General features: G+C 34.8%; 1 protein-coding gene across 1 annotated transcript in view; it reads right to left on the bottom strand.

The window, feature by feature from the left end:
- Nucleotides 1-23,262, bottom strand: part of FGF10 (fibroblast growth factor 10) — an 89,086-nt gene that overhangs the window by 4,947 nt on the left and 60,877 nt on the right. Inside the window, exon 2 of the mRNA XM_043887801.1 lies at nucleotides 2,241-2,344. Within this exon, the coding sequence (XP_043743736.1) occupies nucleotides 2,241-2,344 (104 nt within the window). The remainder of the gene's footprint in view (nucleotides 1-2,240; nucleotides 2,345-23,262) is intronic.

Below are 23,262 nucleotides of genomic sequence, written 5' to 3'. Positions count from 1 at the left end.
ACACATTGATCAGAAGGCAAATAATGAAAATATAAGGGAGATATGTTTCCCAAAAGGGAATCAAGGAAAGTATTTAAGAGAATAGAATTTATAGAGCTGGTTTAATCAATCACTTTAGGCTTTTACCTAATTGCTATTTTCAAAAAGGCTATGGAATCAGTGGAAATTATCTGGAAAAAAATACAGAGGGATTATGAGTTGTCACCTGATGAAAAGTGAAAATGAAAGTTAGTTGTTCAGTCATGTCTGACTCTTTGCAACCTTAGGGACTGTCACCCGCTGGGCTCTTCTGTCCATACAGAATTATATAGACTGTGTATTCATGAATAATTTTGGTAGCTCCTAGTCCTATTCTGCCCTGAATAAGACACTGAATTTTGGTAGATTTTTAATTTAGTTTTGAACAAGCCATACTGTTTTACTCTTCCTGGTGGTAATGCAAAATAGAAAAAACAGTGCACAATGGTTAGAGAAAGAGCTCATTTCTGAGTCAGGCTAAAAGTGGAGTGTGTTAGCTGTGATGGGTTGAACTACTTGGAGAGGTGGTTTATGCGTTGTACTATCTGTTTATTGTATGGTTCCGAGGACTGAAAAAACCATGTGGGACAGGGCAAGCCTTGTCCTCTCAAATTTCACAATCTACTCTGAGAAGACAGTCAACAACAAGCACATTTTTGAGAGAAATATCTGATAAATGCCTTTGGAGATCATTAAAATGGTATGACGTGATAGAAAGCAACTGGGCATCTACGTTAGAAATAGAGAATGAAATAAGTCACAGGTCTTAGAGCTCAAGAAGAGGCATAGACTCAGGGCATGAGCTGTGTTGGAACAGAAGAAAAAGTGGGGGAATGGAAGGAAAAGTATTAAACATTTTTATGACATTTGAGAGTTATCCATTTTTCCTTGATGTCACCTTTTTAAAGAAGTATACTTTATCAATTAAAAATCATTTCAATCTTTTATTGCAATTAAGAATTTTACATTTCTGTCTCAATCTAAATTTTTATTAGGTTTCACTTTAAAGCATTGGTTTTGACTGTGTATTAGTAAGTCTTCAAAGAATACACACCTGGACCTCTCGCTCAGTAATTCTCATATAGTAGATTAAGGAGGAAAGGGACCTCTGCATGTTTATTGAAAAGAAAAACAAGAATATCTCCAAAGTGGTTATGCTATGAACTCCCAAATGGAACCACATTTTTAAATGGTCCATTAGTCTTCCAGGTTCAGTAGTAAAGTTACATACAATGGAAAAATTTAACTAAAATTTTTCTGACCCATTCACCCAAAAAGCATTTACTCTAATCAAAGAAATTGACCCAAAGTATGCCTGATTCTCCAATTATAAGTGGGTTTTACAGGAATGAAAGCTATTGTATATCCAGACCAATGACAGGACCAATTTCCAATGATTCTCAAATTGTGGGTACCAATTGGTAAAAACCTGGAAACTCGTGAGAAATGCAAAGTCTTACAGACTTAACTGAATCAGAGAATCTGGGAATGTGTTTCAACAAATCCACCAGGTGATTCTGACACTCAAGTTTGAGAGCTGCTGGCCCTAGGCAGGCACTGCAGTCATCCTTATACTAATCAACAAAATAAGTTTATTTACACATTTTAAAGTGATATTCCCTGACACTTGCTATGGACCACAGGGGTGTATGTACCCAAAGCACTGGCTGGGTATCAGCTCCATCAGTGAATTAATAATTATTGTTCAGATAAATAAAATTCTGAAGTTGACTGAACAGAAGAGAAAATTATGAATTTCTTGATGTGTCTCCCCATTTCAGATTTTAACAGAATACAAAACACTTATGCCCCTGTTTTATCTCTTGCTATAACACACAAACATACATAGCATGTGGTTTTCGGCTCTATCCAAGATCTTTATTTTCACTGATTCTTCAAGATGTCTGCAGCAACCACGGCAGTTTGGCCAAATGCTTCCGTGAGAGTCTGACTGGTTAGCTCAGAATATTAGCATTCAAAGCTTTGACTGATATGAATGCCAGCAACTGCCTGTGTGGTAGACTAATGAGTGAACAACAGAGGAGATTATAGAGTTGGAAGAGCTGCCTTGCCAGCCCTTGAAACTCTTGGTGACCAGCCCTCTGTGGTTCTATTTACTAGCACTAGAATGATAACAAAGCTACTAATGTCTGAGGAAACATTGCAAAACTCTGGTAATAATTTACTGAACTGGATTTTTCAATTAGAAGCAGAATACTTACGGAGCCATAGAGCTTCCCCTTCTTGTTCATGGCTAAATAATAGTTGCTGTTAATGGCTTTCACGGCAACAACTCCGATCTCCACTGAAGTTATCTCCAGGATACCTACAACATATAATTTAAAAAGGCTGAACTTAAAGAGTTACATATACTTAACTGAAAGAAATAAAGGTCAGAAGAAGCTATTGTTTATTTTTAGTGGTTCCCAAATCAAAAAGATGGGGGCGGGGGGAGTGGAACACACCTTTTCCACTTTGCCTAAAAACATAGTCACTATGTGGGAAAAAAATAATCTTTAAATGAATTCCCCTGCATTTTACTCTGAGCTTATAGGGGCAAATATTGTTTTAATTAAAATACTTCCTTTGCTAACTCTGCATTTTCAACCCTGTAAATATTGAAACAACTCTACTCATCTCAGCCTAGATTTCACAAAAAAATTATCAGAGCACACATCTGTACTATGGTATTAAACTAAATCTATAGCATATGTCAATAATATGTCAGATTTACTTCAATCTGTAAAAACACTGGTAAACTATTTCTTCTTTGTAGGGCTCAAATAAACTAAATCTCTTGGCTGCATTTAACTGATAAGTTTATTTTTGGCAAATGTGTTGACATTCTAAAATACAGAGAGACTAATCCCGATGTCCACATTGTCTTTAAAATAGCAGAATTACTAGTCTGGGTTGGGAGAGAATCCATCAATACTTTTGAAAGTTTTAGTTTCTTTTTTTCTTAGAAAGAAAGAAAAACTAAGGGGACTGGAAAGTGATAGGTAAGAGATCTTTTTCCTAATACACAAGTTTTGGTTAGTGCATTTAAAGATAATTTTCTCTGAAAAGTTGGTGGGTAAACTATCTACTTAAAATGTCGCCCTAGCTTAGGTAAAGAGACCTCAGGTACTATACCTGCTTCTTATTTTTGAACTCTTGGGAAAGCTGTCTCAGGGAAGAGAAGTACACTGTGATTAGCAAAGGCCTCTGAATCCAGACTGCATCTGAAGCCTGGCTTTGCAGTTACCAGTGAATGGCCACAGGAGAAGTCACTGAACTGCCTATGCCTCAATTCCATTTGTAAAATGAGCAGCATATTAGCACCTCCCTTCTAGTTTTATGAGGATTAAATGAGAGTACATATAAAACAATTAGACATTGCCTAGAGCTCAGTGCCTTCTTAATTATTATGAGAGGAAAGTTTTCCTCTAACAGTCACAGAGTTTGAAACTTCTTCTTCAACAGGCTATGTAAATCCTGAATAAGACATACAAATTCCCACTAGCTTAGCCCATGAAATCAGAAAGCTGATTAAGTTAGGATTTATCCTGTACTTCCTATCATTAGAAACACCATCCTAAATGTGGTCAACATATTGTGTGCTTATGCTTTTCCCAAAAAGAAAGAGTGTCCTTCAAACACGGACACCTTTTTTTCTTTCTTCACATGCTGACAAGCCATGTTAGCCATGTTATGGCTAGTAGAAGGGCTTTCATGCCCCAAGCAAAGCTGACGTCACTAGAGGGACTTGGGCCAGACTACCGGCCATGGTCCATTCTGTTCTTATATCCTATAGGAAGCCTGTGACCCAACACAGCACACCTCCTCATTAATAGAGTGAGAGGGAAGAGTGTGAAGAGGGAGGGAGACAGTATCCGTACTTTTGTTCTGTTTTGTTTTATTGAAGTGTAGTTGATGTACAATGTTGTGATATTTTCAGGTATTCAGCAAAGCGATTCATATACATATGGTGTTGCAAAGAGTCTGATACGACTTAGTAACTGAACAACAACAATATATATGCATATATATGTGTGTGTGTGTTTCAGATTCTTTGCCATTATAGGTTATTTTGGGCTTCCCTGGTAGCTCAGACAGTAAAGAATCTGCCTGCAATGCAGGAGACCCGGGTTTGGGACGATCCCCTGGAGAAGGAAATAACTACACATGTATGTGGGTGTCTTTCAGTTTCTTTTCCATTATAAGTTATTACAAGATATTAAATCAGTATCTGTGTTTTTGATATCCCATTCCTTATGCTAGTAGTTGTCCTCAAGGGACAAAGACATACATTTATTTGCACATGTTAAAAAGTACTTTTTTCTACTTTATTTCTTTAATTTTCACAGTGGTCATCTGAGGTAGGATTATTCTCAATTACAGATGAAAAATTGGATGATGATACTGAGGTTTTATAACTGACACACAAGGTGAGAAAGTGACATAGGTCAATTATGAGGGACCCAACACCTATGTCCTCTCACTTTCAGATTGTTTTCTTCTCTGTCTCTGACTGTGTTGCCTCTCCATCATATTTCTTGTTTCTTTCTTGTTTCTACAAGGGAATTCTGCTGGAAAACCAACTGACAAAATGACTCATCAAGATATCAGTCTTTAACAACTTAATAATGTGCTTTTCCTCCCAAGGATTTGGCATGCCATGCAGGATGATGTTTGAGTGTCAGGGAAGGAAATCTAATATGCTTTATTTATGTCACAAGCAGAGGATATAGAACAAGGCAATGATAGGAATCTGGGGCAAATATATAGGCTGCTATTTGTTTTACCTGCCAAAAAAGGCAAGTAAGTACTATCAGTAAATTATACGATAAGCCCTATGTATGCTTTTTAACTGGAAATTGTTAGAATGAAAAAGGTTGATTTCAGCAAATAAAGATTTTTAAATGAGAACAAGTAGAATTAAACTATAGTAACAGACTGAGTCGGCAAAAGCAAAACTGTTCTGGTGAAATAAGTGTTGGCAAATCCTTGACTATTTCTGAGTGCACTGCACATGGTAGATTGTATTTATGCTCAGAAACTCTTGGGTTTCTTTTTGTTTTGCACAAAATAGGAACACAATATTCAAAGAATTCACCAATCAGCTAACCATTTTTCTTACTCTATAATCAGTTAGGGCTAGCTTGAAAACCTTCAGTATGCTTCAAAATACAAAGAAGACCTGGATGATTTAAGTTCTTTTGAGTTCTAAAAATAAATTTTTGGATACACCATATATCAGTAAGTCAGAATTCAATAATTTTGTGGGTAAAGGGCAGTTCAGTTCAGTTCAGTTGCTCAGTCGTGTTCAACTCTTTGTGACCCCATGGACTGTAGCATGCCAAGCTTCCCTGTCCATCACCAATTCCCGGAGTTTACTCAAACTCATGTCCATTGAGTTGGTGATGCCATCCAACCATCTCATTCTCTGTCGTCCCCTTCTCCTCCCGCCTTCAATCTTTCCCAGCATCAGGGTCTTTTCAAATGAGTCAGTTCTTCACATCAGGTGGCCAAAGTATTGGAGTTTCAGCTTCAACATCAGCCCTTCCAATGAACACCCAGGACTGATCTCCTTTAGGATGGACTGGTTGGATCTCCTTGCAGTCCAAGGGACTCTCAAGTGTCTTCTCCAACACCACAGTTCAAAAGCATCAATTCTTCAGTGCTCAGCTTTCTTCATAGTCCAACTCTCACATCCATACATGACCACTGGAAAAACCATAGTTTTGACTAGATGGACCTTTGCTGGCAAAGTGATGTCTCTGCTTTTTAATGTGCTGTCTAATTTATGTTTAATTTTCTTCCAAGGAGCAAACATATTTTAATTTCATGGCTGCAGTCACCATCTGCAGTGCTTTTGGAGTCCCCAAAAATAAAGTCTGTCACTGTTATCATTGTTTCCCCATCTATTTCCCATGAAGTGATGGGACCAGATGCCATGATCTTAGTTTTCTGAATGTTGTGCTTTAAGTCAACTTTTTCACTCTCTTTCACTTTCATCAAGAGACTCTTTAGTTCTTCTTCACTTTCTGCCATAAGGGTGGTGTCATCTGCATATATGAGGTTATTGACATTTCTCCCAGCAATCTTGATTCCAGCTTGTGCTTAAAGGACAATGACTTGTTATGAATTTCTTTGAATGTGCGAGTGACTTTCTAAGAAACTCGAGTCTAAAGGTCTTGTCTATCTTTTTTTTAGAAAGAATCTCTCCCACGTTCTCTGTTCTTTGTTAAGGATTATCAAGTTTGCCTACAAAATACTTCTGGAAAGTATGTTTCAGAGTTGTCGCATTAATAACTTATAGTTCTATGGGTGTACGCTTTAATGCAAAATTGAATGCCAATTGGACAGCCTCCTAGGGGAAAGTGAGAAACAATGCAGGAAGTTGTAAGAAATAAGGGTGGGGAGTTGTCAGAGTCAAGGTATCAACCATCTTCTACTCACTCTAAGGATTCTGGCAAATAGGAAATATTTTATCTAAAAATATGTAACAGTTTAAAGAACATATTAGAAAAAGCCAATTTTAAAGCAAATTCCTTTAAGTAAATAATAGCAACATATGGTTTATTTTGAGTGATATGTGAAATCTTAATAAAGTTTGATAATCTAATAAGAGTTATTGTGACAAAAAAATTAGCTCCTATTAATTGGCAAATTCTACCTAATGATGCAGCATCACCATAATAATGGGAAGGATTTTGAAAACTGATGAACTCCAAATGGAAATAATCTGGACATCATAATTTTCATGTGAATCAGGTTTTTTTTTTTTTAAAACTTTAAGGCAAGAGTTATATTTTGATGAATCACTGAGTTGTCAATCTCATGATGCAGCCATTCGGAAACAATATTCCCAGTTTCTGTCTCTCCTCTATCTCCAGAAAAGAAGCATCTAACCTGTTTTTTCTCCAGCAATTACACTGGACCAAGACTACTCTTTTTGATCCATGATAATAAATACCATTGGCCTAGATGGTAACTTTCTCCTTAAATAACTTTTCATGGATATAACAGGAAAAGGAAAGTAAATGTGATTTATTAATAAGAGAATGGATATATACAAGGGGGCAGTGAAATGCAAAAAATGGATGCAAAATCTGATTATCCTCTCCTGGATAAACAGAACTTGCATATATAAATCAATCCTGGAGATTATTTGAGTAAATTAATTCGGCTAGAATGTTCAGTTCAGTTCAGTCACTCAGTCCTGTCCAACTCTTTGCGACCCCATGGACTGTATCACGCGAGGCTTCACTGTCCATCACTAACTCCTGGAGCCTGCTCAAACTCATGTCCATCGAGTTGGTGATGCCATCCAACCATCTTATCCTCTGCTAGCATGTATGAAGCACCCATGTGCAGGGCTTGTGATAGCTGTCACTATGGAGGATGAAAAGACAGATGAGACACAATCTTTACCTGCAAGGAGTTTTTAAACTGGTTAGGATAAAGACAGGAAAAATTTAAGTAATTACAACACAAAGTAAATATGTTAAGTGCTCTATTAGAGATAAAATATGCTGCCATGGTTTTTAGTAAAGAAATCATCCTGAAGAAGATGGTTGGTATTTGAGATGAACCTTTCGGGGGTAGGATTTTAATAGGTGGGATCTGAGAAGTTGAGGGGAACATTTTAGGGGAGAAAAGTGAATGAGTGATGAAAGGCATGGAGGAGCGGAAAGAGTTCGGTGTATACCTGAGCCGCTGTGGGCTCTCCCCACTGACTGCACTTTGTGGGGGACCCTCAGTACATGTAAGGGTTCTGCCTGAGAGGAAGTGATGCTCTCCTGGATGAGGAATGGACTTTTCAAAAAATGATTTGTGAAATGTGGAAGCAGCTCAATAAATGTCACAGACTTGTGAATTCAGAATTAGTCAAGTATAATTTTTTTCTAAACATTTTAACACAAAATAGATTATAATGCTGTGTATGTAGTTTGATAGTTTTAGTCAGGGTGCTGAAACATGTCATGATTAGTATGTTACACAAATCACATCCTCTCTAAGCTAAATCTGTCTCTTTCCCCTGAACTGTTCAGTGGCCCAGACAGATCTATTATATCCTACTAAAGAAAGAACTATAGACCTCCTTGGCTTGATACCACATTTATACTGTATATCTCTGAGATTATGGGCCATACCCAATAGCATGGGCCTAACTGGCTCCAAATACGGTATTCAGTTTAGGATCACTCTGGGTCTATCTCCTTAATGGTGTATCTTTCTCAAAGAATCAGCAGTCATAGTGATCTTTTTAAAAAAGTTATTAGAAAAGTATATAGTTCATAATATATGTTTAATATATATTTATTGAATGAACAAATAAATCATAAGTGGTTAGTCCAGTACTGGCTGAGTAGAGAAAAACTGGGTATTAAATATATTTTTTCTTTGACAGTGATCTTTGTAAAATCTTGAGATGAATTAGTAATTTCATATCCAAATAAAATGAAAATGAAAGTTAGAGGATGTGCCAAAATATATTCTTCACAGGAAAAATTGGCGAATTATAAAGTATAAATGTTTAATATTACTTTCAGGCAAATTATAACAAAGTCAACAATAAAGGTTGTTTTATCTATTTAGATACTTCTCTCCATATTCTAGCAAACGCTTGACTATTAGATTTCAAAAGTATTTTAGAGACGCATACCATTTAGTCTGCACAAAGGGATTCACTTCCATATAGAATAATTTTCTTGATAACTAAAGTTTTCTTGGTAACTTTGTTAAAAAAAATAACTTGGCCCCTATATCTTCATGTTCTTTCATTTCCTTCTTCATATATGGAGATTGTGTGTGTGTGTGTGTTTGTGTGTGTGTATGCGTGCATGCTCAGTTTCGTCTGATTTTTTGAGACCCTGTGGACTGTAGCCTGCCAGGCTCCTCTTCCATGGGATTCTCCAGGCAAGAATATTGGAGTGGGTTGCCATGCCCTTCTCCAGGGGATCTTTCTGACCCAGGGATTGAACCTGCATCTTTTACGTCTCCTGCATTGGCAGGCAGGTTTTTTTACCACTAGTGCCATGCCAGGCAGTGAATATTGGATAGATATTTACTGTCTGCTGAGTCAGAATGGTGTGAAGTTAACTAGTTTTCTATACCTGTAGTTCTAAAACTTGAGGATATGCACCAGAATTATTTGGAAGTCTTGTTTAAACACAGATGTTTTGGATTTTTGATTTGGTAGATCTGGGGTAGGACCAGAAAATTTAAATTTCTAGCAATTTCCCAGGCAGTGCTGATTTTGCTTGTCCCAGGAACCACACAGTGTTGTATATACTACATTCAGAGACAGAGCAGGACTCTGATATTAAAAAAAAAAAGTATTGATAGAAACACATGCAGAGAAACAAAATCACAAAATAATGGTAACAACTTAACATCAAAGCAAATTATTAAAGAATGTGGAAAGAAGCACTGGGTTTTTCTTTTGCTTGTTTTTTATAGGTGTGGGATTCAATGTCTGCATAAGTGAGATAATGTAGATTTAGAGTTTACAAACAAATATAGTATACTGTTGTCTGTGGTCAGTTCTTTGAAGACTTACAATAATGTTATTAGCAGAATCTTTATTTTCTTCTTCTCAATAAGGGTATGGAATGCTGGTGGAAACTTAAGTGCCTTCAACTATTCCTAAAGAAGTATTTTATAGGCATTTTCATAGGGTAATTGTATTGGCATTGGACACTCTAAGAATTAAATGATTGTTTTGTTCCCTTAAAATTGTGCTGATGGCCATGAAATTGTTACAGGTCTGTAGGGATCCCCTAGATCTCCCACTGTCTAGAATAATCTCACTACCTTTAAAGGGGTGATACCAGAGTGGGCTGCTCATTGATCTAAAGCTGGTCCCCCTTGTACTATTATAGACTCTGGCTGCCTTTTCAGCATAATGCAATAGAGATATTTAGTTTCTCTATCAGCCACAGTTCTTTCAGATACCCTTGACATTCTTTTAGAATTGCACACAGAAACAGGGCCTACATTAGCAGAAAATCCTTACCATCCCTATATAATATAATGAAATATACCTTTGCCAATTTGCTACAACACACAATGACCTTTTACATTCTCATCTGGTACTTCAAGTCAGAGGCTAAACTCGGTGACTAGCTTGGTCTGATTGATGAGTATGGTGGCAATTTAAAGCTATATTTTAATTGACTTATGCTGTAATTTAACCACTGTCACTGACCTAACATTAAAACTATCAGAAACAATACAATCCAGAGACTTTATTCCCTAGTTATAAACAAATGTTAAAGTGTGTTCAAGATTCATCTCATTATGGTATTTTTATTACAAATGAAATATGACTCTGAAGTTTTCCATATTGATCATAAGTCAATAAATATTTGCAGATGACCTTCTAATGTGGCTCTTCATGACACTGTGCTAGATCAATAGATTTAGTAAACTTAATATTTTCTAAGTTTTTTCCTCACTAGCAGAGTTTTTTGGGTTGTTCTTTTAACTTTATTGAACTGTATCAGGACATAGATAATTATTAATATTGTGTGTTTTCAGATATTACCTTCTGTGTTCTTAGGATAGATCTATATTGAGATAAATTACATGTTTCTAAGGATAAGAATTTATTTGAAATTCCTGAGTATTGTACATAGTAAGTACTGATATAAATTTAACTAACTGCAATATGAGGAAAACTAGTAAGCCTAATTTTGCATGAAATAAAGACCTAGAAAAGCTTGTGTGCCCCTTGCTCTACTTCCAACTGCCAGTAATCCTGAAAAAAGAACAGTGGAAATACTTACATGTTTGAGTCACTTGCTGTGACCTAAGATAATTGACATTGGATCCCATTTTACAATGGAATAAATGGAGGGAAATAGCATAGAACAGAAAGAGTTTAGAAAGGGAGGCTGAAGATACTCTCAGGAAAATCCAGCACAATTCATTTGATTGGTAGGTAATAAGGCCATAATAAGGCAAAGAGTAAATATGGAAAATATTTCTTCTTGAAAGGTAAACTTTATTTCTCTGTCAGAGAATATATATAAAGTTTTATAAAACTATTTATTTTTTTCGTTTTTCCCATTTCCTTTAGTAAACTAATTCTTCCAAAAAAAAAAATTCTAAAGTGTTAGAATTCCTGATTTCTTGCCTGGGCTTACAATCACAGCCTACTTTGTCCCTACTCTATCATGTCTCATACATTTCACATTTGGGGGAAAAGCCTGAGGGAAACCTCATGTGGTTTATGTCTCTTCACTGAGCATTGGAGGGAAGGAAAGTCTGTCATTCTATGTAGAAATGTTGGTCTAAATACCAACCATATTAAAATAAAGGACAGCCCTGCAATCTTACTGCTGCTGGATAAATCTACAGACAATGCAAAATAATACTAGAAACATGTTATGTACTAGAAAAGGCCAGCCAACTCCTTAAATTAGATCTACTATGATAAAGAGGCTTTGGTAAGCATATCAAAGGTGATATTCCCTTCTCCCAGGCCCCACACGAATTGTCATAGATTATTTTGAGAAATATTTTTGGTTCAAACAAAACTTCTGATTAAAGATTTTAAAGCCTCAAAATTGGCTAAAATTACTAAATAAGAAAGCTTCATGTCATTTATTTTTGTGAGGAAAGTTCAGGTCATTTAAGGCTTAAGAAAAAGCTAGGTCTTAGTAAATTGTAGAGTAGGAGAGGAGCTTGATGAAATCTAGAGATTGTCTGGTTTATCTCTTTCCCTTCTGTAATAGATGACACCAGGGGACCTAGGGATATCCAGGGACTTATCCAAGCACCTCTAAAAGATTACTTAGAGCCTGAAATAAATAGTTAGTACATGTTCTTTCTACTACAACATGAGGCTCCTATAAACATTTAAAATCTGTTGGCAGCCAGGCAAAAGTTTTCTATCTACTTAATGTTTTATAGACTAATTTATCTTGCTCATTACACAGAAACAATTCATTCTAGTTGAGCTTGACCACTGCATTTTATTTATAAAGTAAGAAAAAATTTAAAAGCCAACATAAAGGATTAGAGGAATTGTTCCATGATATATTTTGCTAAAGGATGACCATGTCAATATAATTACTCTAAAGTTATTCCTGTAAAATGTCTATCATATTTACTAAATTTAAATAATTTTCTTGAATACAACTAAATGTAATATCTAAATATCTTTTTCCCTCAATTTAATGAAAAGAATAAAATGGGTTAGTAGAGCACATCTTAATGTTGGATTTCTAGTAAGAAATAGTCTGACTTGATGCATTGAAGTGTTCACAAACTAGCTAAGAATAAATAGCCCTGAGTAGCTTAAGCTACTTACTGTACAACAAGTTTTAGAGTTCAAGCTCATGGCTCACTTTCAACATGTATTTTGTAAATTAATAAAGCTTTTGCATGATATGGAATAGTATATAATGTTTCTTTATTCTTTCAAAGATTCTTCCCATAGTTACTTAGATAGTGGATAGTTATAATAGTAAGAAATACAAACATGACTATTTAGTATGTACATTTTTATTTGATTATGCAAAAAACATTTTACCTATTTATATATACTTGTCAAATTAAAACATTGATTCATTTGCCATATATAAAATTATGCATTCTGTAACTCATCATATTGCAATAAAGAATTCTGGCTTCTGCTGAAAAGGGAAAGTTTAATTAAGATACTCAGGGAAGGTCATGGTTCTCTGGACTTTGACCAAAAGGACTGATTTTTTTTGGTCATATACTAAGATGGTGGAGGTGGTGGTGGTTTAGTCGCCAAGTCGTGTGTGACTCCTGCGATCCCATGGACTGTAGCCTGCCAGGCTCCTCTGTCCATGGGATTCTCCAGGCAAGAATACTGGAGTGGATTGCTAATTCCTTCTCCATGTACTAAGGTAGAAGTGACTTTATCTTCAAAGTTCATGAAAATGCCCTGTTATTTTCCACACAACTGGTAAAGAAAACAGGTCTCCCTCAGGTTGGAAATAGAGGAAGATGGTGTCACACGTTCATTTCTAGTCACTAGTAATGCACACAGCCAGTATTGTGCAGGGTACATTGGAAGGAATACTTTCATAGAAATTAATATAAGGGCTTTCCTTGGTACTTAAAAAGAGTATTTTGAGACAGTATAAAAATAAAAATGAGCATAAAAGTCAGACAGAACATGGGAAAAGCAACATTGGGCTAGGAAGAGATGTTTTAAGAACAGATATACCTTAACCATGTTGAGGAGTAGATTATTACTCCTTTAGTGAGATGCATCTGATAATTGATATTAGAACCCAACATATATCCTTTATTATTCTTTGTATTTATACATGGAAAATGAAATATTATGTAAGGATTTTTAAACTCTACTTTTATTGTTTCACTGTCTTAAGTTAACAGACTATCTTTAAAGATATTACTAGAAAGGATAAATTTTACCTGACACATGATTTATGTTTTCCCATGGCTGACAAAGACCAGGGATTATCTTAATATACATCTTATTTTAAAACCAATGCTAAAATTAGTTTAAAATAGTATACTTTTGAGAAGGAACACACACCCTTTAAATGAAAACACTATCTGATCCAAGTTTGAAAGTGAAAACTGTCAGATAAGAGAACATTAAATGTAGGTGCTGGTCCCAAATAATCAGCAGGACCTTGTAAGAGAGTTTTAAAAAATGTCGAGAGGCAAATAAGTGAACTAATATATAATGTGTGTATATATAATATATATGCATTTCAGACAAGTGTTGTTTCATAATCATCTTGATGCAAATCTTAGTAAATCGTTCTGAATGAAGCACACTGAATGTTCAGTATCTAAGTGCAGATGATAGATTATAACTACTACGTACTTAAGTTTTCATGCATATAAGATATGCTTTCTTGTATCCAGGTTATAGGGGACAAAAAAAGAGAAAAAATCAAAACTAAAAGTTAATAGAGAAAAACCACAAAATTAAAATTATTGTACTGACTTGATTTTGTATATCTTGCATTAAAATACATATCCAAACCATGCTAATTGCAAGTAGCTCATTTTATTCAATTGAATTTTATCCCAAATTGTTAAAACCTTTAAAAAATTGGAAAAAATATTCAAGTAAAAGTTAACTTAAACTTCTTTGTAGGGACTTCCCTGGTGGTCCAATTGTTAAGACTCTGCATTGCCAATGCAGGGAGCATGGGTTCGATCTCTGGTTAGGGAACTACGATTCGACATGCTGCAAGGTGTGGCCAAAACTTGAAAAAATAAATTAGGGGTACACTAAAAAAAAAAAAAAACCTTCTTTGTAGTATCCTTCAGTTCAGCTAGATAAAATTCCATATATTATAGTTTGAAGGACTGTTTCTACTTGATGTTTATTTGTCGAAATCTGAAAGCATTTCCCCCAAAATAAAGACCCATGATATTATTTAATTCATATACTCAACTGCAAGGAAGCATTTGAATGGATTTGCTCATTTCTGACTAGCTTGTTTTGTCAAATAATTATCAAATTCAACAGAAATAAAATAATTTATAAAATTTATGGTGAGTAGAATTTTAGTGCATGGATATAAGTAGAGAAAAACAGAAGCTTAAAAAGACAATACAAATTTGAAAATAATTAGTCAAATTGTCATCAGATTGGCAAAACACATTTAGGTAAAGTGGTTGGTTGTTATTTAAGCAAGTCAGGTTAATAAATTACTGGAAACATCTATAAAGAATGATAGAATGATCAACATTCAACATTTTCATACCATTCAAATTTTATTGTAAATGTTTCTTCTCCCTCTAATTCAAGAAGGTCAGAAAAAATAACATGATTGTAATATAATTTGATTTAGTACAAACACTGAAATATTTCACTGTATATTATTCTTGGGAAAAATTCAAAGTAAACCTTGTTTATTTGTTTCCATATAAGAATTTTTACAAATTATGTCCAAATAGATGTCAAATTTAGAGTCGTGATTTATGAGGGCATATATTTGATGCTTCTATATTTTACCAAAACAGACTCAGAAATTCAAGTGCATGAGAGGATATACATTTCATAGTAATGGTTATTTAATAGATAAATGAATAGAAATGTATATCTATCTTATAGAAATAAACCAGTTAGAAAAACATTTTTTTAAATTTCAAAAAACTAAAAACTAGCCATGCCCTTAAAAAGTTTGAATATTTTGATTAAACTATGGCAGAACATGGAAATGGAACTCAGGATTAGAACTCTCTTAGGAAATTTTCACATATGGATAGGTTACAGTCACCATGGAACTGAACTTATTTCTTTCTGGATTTTGATACAAGGACTAGGCATGTTAAGGAGAAATTCAGTATGCAGATGAGAACTATGTAATCCTATGAAAATCACATCGACAAGTATTTGATGTTTTCTGTGTATGAAAGCCATCTATTGAACATAAAAAAGAACCACTGTCAAGAGTAAAATGGAATCCAAAGCCTAAATTGTTCTGCTCAATCTTTTCTTACTAAATTTTATTTGCTTCAATCACAGCAAAGCCAAAGATTTCTCTGTTTTCTTTCCCTCCATGGGTGTAGAATCATGGGAACCTATTTAAAAGTTAAAAAAAAAAGAAGTCCCTTTACCACAAAGTCCAATATCTCAGTCCATAACCTGGATGTTTTTTTTAACCTCAAAAACTTGGTCAAGGATGTTAAGGTAATGAGGTCTGCTGCAAATGTCCAAATATAAACAATTGCTTGCTGACTCTAAAACCCTGAGTGTTTTCATCTTGAATGCCTAACAGCCTTCTGGCTGGCGTGATAGGAGATCCTATCTTTATTCTTCCAGCCAACAAAAAGCCGTCTCATCCCTCTTTGCTTCTCCGTCAACACTTGAAGTCTGAAGTTTGACAAAGTCTTTGTGTTGAGGGTTAAAAGCTACTGAGAAGAGTACAACCATTTCATGCCCTTCCTCTTTCATCATCATCAGCTCCTCTTTTTATTGTTTCTGTAACCTGCCAGTTGACAAAAACAGCCGCTAATCATTATGTTTGTGGTTCTAGGCTATGTGATCTAATTGCATAGACTTGTGCCACATGTCTTGTCCTGTTACACAAACTTGATTTTCAAAATGAGAGTTTCAGAGACATTTTCTTAGCTGTCTTCCCACTCACAAACTTCAAGGGATATACACACTATGATGTTAAATGGCTATCTTGAAAATTATTTTCATGGTTTTTTTCTTTCACCTTCATTCAACCCCTCCAAAAATACTGGCAACCCTGTAGAGTGAGCAGTGTACTATTCTTTGGAATCTGATAGTTTTCTTTTTTTCAGTTGCCCTTGTTAGCTAATTACAATGTAAGGTAATCACATGAAAAGTCAGAGATATTTTTGACCTTTAAATTGAAGCAAAATAACTGACACACTAACTTTTTTGGTAGAAAAGATTTTCTGGCAAATTTATTATAGGCAGAAAAATATATTTTATATACATATATTTCAGTTACTTGCTTTGCAAAATATTTTTCCACACATATTCTTTACATTTCATTTATTTCTTAACTACAACCTGAAAATTTCACCTGTGCTAATAAATAATTTTTAAAAGTCTAAAAAGGAAAAAAAACACATAAGGAAAATTATTTCCAGTATATTTTTATCCAGAATAACTTGACATATTTGAGGAATTGATATTATTGATGATTTTGTTCTCACTGTTGGCAAATAGGTGTACTGGATTGATTTCTTATATGATTTGGACCATATCTAATTTTCATTGTTTGTTGAAGCAGATCTCTTTCTAATTGACTGACACATTTTGATAACTGGCTTTTACCTTGATATCAATGTCTTCTACTTTGACACTACCAATCTAAATCAATACCCATAACCAATGATAATTCAAATGAAAAATATCACAAAATGAGCATGTACCCAATATCAGAAACATTTGCTTTGACATTTATGGCTCAGACCTTCTAAGTAGTTCTGGCAAACTTACCATCCAGTAGTCTCCAACACAAAACAGCTGTTTTAGGTGGCAAAATCTTGTCAAGTTAAAGCACCCAACCCCTAAGAATGAATAATTGGCAATATCTTGTTCCAATTCATCTTTAGTCTCTACTGAATCTGGACAAACAACTGTAAATTTGCGCCAAATTCCTCTTCCTAAACTGGGCAGCCTGGCTTCCCACGGAGACAGAGTGTTCCAGAGCACTGGTGTCCCCAGGGTCACTGTCAGTACAAAGCTAGTCCAGGATAAGCCGCATTAATAGCAGTTTCCTCTTGTCATTCTTAAGGTTTTTTTTTTTTTTATATTTATGAGCTCATCCATAGGAGTTAAATGTTTCACATTTTTTTTGCTCCTTCAATATTTATCTGATACTTATTCAAAAATGTAAGGTGCTTCACCCTTTAGTAAACTTTTCAACATTTCCCAGAATATTGGATTTTCAAAAGAAAGTTGGCTAAAAAAGCATTATAAACAAGGTGAAAGCAGACACTGGTAGTTGATACTTCTCTTTCTCAACATATGGCTTATGTTACAACAGAACATGTTCCCAGCTTTTATCTCTGGGAGTTGTGAAGTTGACTGCTTATATGGTCTCACTGTCTAATTAATCCTTACTTAAAATCACCTAAGTAAGTCTAACATGGATAGGAAGTTGGTTTCTGTTAGCTGTTACACCTTTCACCCTACTACACATCTGGGAAAAATGCCAAAGGTCCAAGCCTTTTGGCATTAAGTACCTCAAACATTAAGATATCACCAGCAATTTGCCTCTGCTTCAGAAAATTAAAAGCATATTTGAGATATAAACATGAGTATGCCACTAATATTACTGGCAATAATTGAAGGCTATTATTTTATTATAATGTGAAAAAGGATATTCTCAGATAAAATAGGTAAAGTAAAGGTAAATGGTAATATTACCTCCTAAATAATTGCATACATATTTTAATATGAATACTAAAATATAGTCTATTAAATGGTACTGATTTTATTTATGGTTTTTATACTACTAATGGTAGAGAAAATACATATCCTATACAAATAGTATATAATTTGTCTATCCCTTAGGAAAATCAATATTACAGTTTAAGTTGTTTAAATTACAGATTATGGATACTAGCTCACTTGATCAGACATCATTCTTTTGCTAAGATTATTTCCTTTTCAGTTTAAAATAGGAAGAACAAAACCTACTTAGGCCATTTACTTCAGAATCTGCTCCAATCTTAGCAGCTATGTTTTGGAGTCATATTCTGGATAACTTAAGTGAGCTTGTGGGTAACTCTCATTATAAGCAATTATGACAAAGTTATAACAGTTGATTATGACATCATTTATATACTGTTGCTAAAAGTAAGAGAAGAGATGAGTAAATCAGGACTCTTAAACATTTATTTGGGAGCTAGATTTAAATTTCTTTGACAAGGCTGAAGTTGAATAAGATTGGACATTCCTTAAAAAATGTATGCTATTTTTGGAGCACTTTTATTGCTAGGGTCACTCCATTGAAACTTTGCCTCACCACGTCTTCTATCCTGGAACTTTGCTCAAAAACTTAACCTCTGTCTAAGAAACTGCCTGTATTATATCCATCAACATTCAACTGCTTATGCCTAATTATTTTGATGTGATGTTGGTTTTTATTAAATAATTGCATCGACAAGTTAGAGAAAGAAAAAAGGAAGAGGAAATTGAAAATGTGGCTCTTTGTGCCTTTAATTGGAGATTCAGAAATTCTTCTCATGCAATTTCCATGTTTGGCTCAATGTTTTCTAAAAAAGCTATGGCATTTAAAGCATTCTTTTAAAGGTCATTTTGAAGACATGTGAGCAAGTTGTACTGAGGGTGTTGTATGTGCAATTAGGGTTCCTCTTTCTGTAAAGCCTTTCCAGCTTATTAGATGAATGAGGACCCACCAGCTCAGTTTTCATCACCTTCTGTATCTTTGGGTCTGACATAAATGTTGTTGATCCTATTTTGCATGCAAAAAAACATATGGGATTGAGAATTAAAAACAGTTACCAGCTAAGCTATAATAACATACATAACTAAAGACCACCAAGAGTAGAAATCATGCTAGCATCACACTAAAAGGAATGTGAAACTGTGCCATGAATATTATAGTTACTCAGTGCTTAGTGAGTGGTGGATAGTTGCATGTGGACACTTATAGAACTGGAGCTGGAGACATCTATGCTGTGTTCATACAACTGAATATAAATAACTGAAGAAGAAAAAAAGACAAGTGCCTCCACTGCTATCCCCTCCCTCTAAAGAAAACAACAGCAATATTAAACCCATCATCTGTGTAAAGTACAAGTATGAATTTCATTTTACCATGGAATACTACAGAGATATGTTTTGCATCTTGTTAAAACCTTGTTTTACTCTTGGTAGGGAGTCTGTTGGTAGTAGTTCCAGATTTGGCTTGGCAAATTGCGAGCTGTATGAATTTGAAAGAAGCAGTTAACCTCTTGGAGTATCCTTCCTCATCTGCAAAGTAACGAGGTTGCCCCAGAGGTGATTATCAAAGCCTTTTCCAGCTTTACAGTTCTATAATCTAGGAAAGAGAGCCAACATTACAATTTCGGACTTGGCACCTGATTTTATACTATGCTAGTGTCATGGAACTGCTTATTTCATTGATCTCACATGTTGAACTTCTCTATGTAACCTGGTTTGACTTGGTTGTTTTTCCTTTAAAGGAACTAGGGATACTACCCCTTTGGCAACTGCAGGTAGTTAAACTTTTAATCATACTTGGGGAAATACATGCATGCCTAGTGGTGTGCATGTCTTACTGCCCTCTAGTGGGTGAAACCATATCTTCCCTAGGCTACCCACAAGATAGGCTATAGAAAGAGCAGTTCAAGCTTTATGTAAATCACCTGAGGCTGGGTGCCAATTTCTGCATTACAAACTCCCAGGTGATTTCAATGCTGCCAGTCCTAGAACTACACAAGAGTAGTTTAACTGATTAGCAGCAAGAGTTTAACTGATTAGTGTTCTTTGGCACATACTTGGTTGAAGTAAGGAAGGAAGTATGTTTCTAGTTAGTTAGAAGAGAAAGAAGGATGAGGGAAAAGGAGGAAAAAAGAGAAGGGCAGGAAGATAAGAAAAAAGGATGAAATCAGTCCACCAGACTGAAAGATCTCATGTGGCAAAGCCACGCTGTTCTTGATCTGGCCATCTCTAAAAAGTTTCTAAGTCTTAATATGATATTATATGCATTTAGGTTTACATAGTCTCCCTTCTAATATTTTATTGTATTTAGGTTAATTAGCAGATAGGCCTATTAAAAAAAACTAGAACTAGTGGAACTTAAGTCAGGATTTTCAATTCTATAATTATGTGAAAACACACATTAAAGTCAGTCTAGACAGAAAATAGTCACCATATTTGTGTAATTTATTACAGAAATAAGCTGTATTGATGGAACAATGAGTACATATGGTCAGATGAACTAAACTCTTGCATAGTGGGATTTCTTTCCAGAAAGCAGAGTGGTCTAACTTTAGCAGCAAAAAACTGCTTATGTTCAAAGCACAGTGCTAGGTTCTAAGAGTATAGACCTGAATAAGAGAGACAACAGTGGTGTTTTGTCCAAAAGTTCATTTCATAGAGAGGAAGAAAGAAAATGAATATGTAACTATGATAAAATTAAAACTCATAGCTCCAACTTATAGGGTATCCCCTTGTACTGGATCCTACATTTAGAACACTGTGGTTATAAACACTGAAGGCTCCATTATATATCTATTATACACACAAGGAAGCTAAAATTGAAATAGCTTAGCATTAAGGTGCAAACTCTGATATGACATCAAATATGCAGGCTCTTAAGCACTAAGTGATGTTGTATTTTATTGGTTTTCAAAATGTTAACTAAAAGACTCCCTCTGTGTGATTTGATTTCCATATTGTCAACAGCTGCCTCTTTACTCTTGAGCAAAGGAAGGAGATAATGCTGAGGCTGCCAGTTTGAATAATAAAAGATGTGTGTTGGATTCCACTATCTCTGTGTTTGTGTTCTATGTGTGGGGCGTGTTATTGTTGGAAGAGGGAGGAGCTGGCAGGAGGAGGGAAGGCACAGCCTGACACTCTCATCTGTGTTTCAGCTCTGGTTTCCCATTCCATCAGAGCTTTCCTTCTCTTACAATAATTCTTCTGGGTCTCACTTTTTTTCAGAAACTAATGGTCAGTTGGTACAAAAGGTGATTCTCATCTCTCTTGCTCTTTCAACTAGGGAATGCAGCCCAAAGCAGATGGTAAATTCCATTAAAGCTAACTAATAAAAAGGCACTATTTCCTTTCAATAATAGTAAATGTTACTTCAAGGTTTTTTTTTTTTAAACCAGAATTTTGCTTTCAGTAAACCTCAGTTGTTCAAAACTTTGTGATGCTCTAAATCATTTTTCTGAATGAAGACATAAATGCCTACAATTGTTATGTCTACAATTTCAGTCTTTCCATCTTCGCCCATTTTAACTTATTATCCTTGCATTCTAGAATGAGAATCCATTTGAAAGATACTGCTTCCACTGGCCTTTCTTCAAGTGTGTTTGGAATATTCCTAGGCCACCTCTATAAAAATTTCTTGAAACCCAGCAAGAACAGAAGTTTTCTCCCAATTCATTAAAAAGGAATGCCTGTCACTGCCTCACCCCAACTACAAAGGGGAATGTGGTCATTTCATACAAAAAGAACTGAATTCAGAAATGTGCTTATCAATAGACATGTTATTAGAGGCCATATTAAAGAATGTTAATAATTTGTATTACACAGAATGACATAATAGTTAAATGAATTATCTGGCTTTACACAACTGATGGTTAGCACAACTGAAATTCCAATGCAGATTTTTTTTTTCAATCCAGCTGAAATTCTTTCCACTAGTTTTAGAAGACAAAGGTGCTCTGCAGGGTAGCTACCATCTGAGGTGGCAATGCCGGGCAAACAGGAGTGCTAATGCCTGGTATTGCTTAGTTGATTAGAAAATAAAGATAAGGTCTTAAACAAAGCAGAGAAAGCTCAGTGGAAATTGATCATAAATGCTGGGGGTAAATAATTGACTGTGAGAAAAATCACGATAGCAAAGAGGAACTTTCCTCACTTGAATCATTGTACTTCAGCATTCCCCCCTGTTAAAATTTTTAATAATATAATATTGTATTTGGCTTAATTTAATTTCTTCCACATAGTTCCAGACTCAGAATTTAACTTCAACATGAAGAATAATAGATAGCAAAGGGATAAGTTAAAGATCGAAATTGTTTTATTTTTCTTACCATAAGTTATAAGAACTTTATACCTATAGGTGGGAATATGTAGATCACAGCATGATAAGAATTATTCACAACAATGGTCATTCACCAGAGATACTCATGCATCTTAATGATGAGAGGAAATGACCTACTCTATTTTCTCTTTAAGTAAGTGCTGTCCCACTGGAAGAGTTTCCAGATTTCTTTTTGGATCAAGAAGTGTTAAAAATGTTAATAATTGTAAAGCCTCCATTTGGCTGCATCTCCAATCCTGTTCATAGCTAGTGTTCTCCTTAGTATATATCTTGGCACATAATAAAAGCTCTCTTTTTATATTAAGGATACTTTATCAAAATAAAATTTAAACAAAGGTCTTGGGAAGTTTACTGGGAAGAAACATTCAGATTTTATGATTCCTAAGCTACAGGCTAAATATAACTTTTGGCATGCTAAATTTATTCAGTGATCTACATCTTGAACATCATTAATAGAAATCAATGAAGTTCTATTTTAGGTCACTATTTTAATTCATTGTGTAACAGAAGCTAACCAAGCAAAACAAATCCTCTATACAAATTTACATTGCAGTTAAGTTATATGTTTATACTTTGCCTGTATGTATAGCTTTAGTTTACTGTTTTCCTCCCTATTTACTCTACATATTGGAAGAGCACATATTGTGAAAATGGAAAAAATTCTATGATTTTTTAATAAATTTAAAAAAAATTATAAATTTTCTATAAATATTCTATACTATAGAATCTTCTATATTACTTATTCATACCCATCTTAAGAACTCATATAACTGTTCACACTGTTGAATACTGTGTCAGAATATAATGAATGTTAGTAGTGATGAATGACTTCAACACTAAAAATGACCCTCAAATATTCTTAGGACCTATATTATTCATCACCTGATTCAAACTGAGGAAAGGGTCTATTTTTAATAAAATACTACCATTACTACCATTACTACTGTAAAACAATTTCTCCAATCCTAAAATGGCTCTAGGATCTGATGGTTATACT

The sequence above is a fragment of the Cervus elaphus genome, chromosome 25 (genome assembly GCF_910594005.1).
Source record: "Cervus elaphus chromosome 25, mCerEla1.1, whole genome shotgun sequence".
NCBI lineage: Eukaryota > Metazoa > Chordata > Mammalia > Artiodactyla > Cervidae > Cervus > Cervus elaphus.
This window is presented reverse-complemented; position numbering and strand designations above follow the sequence as displayed.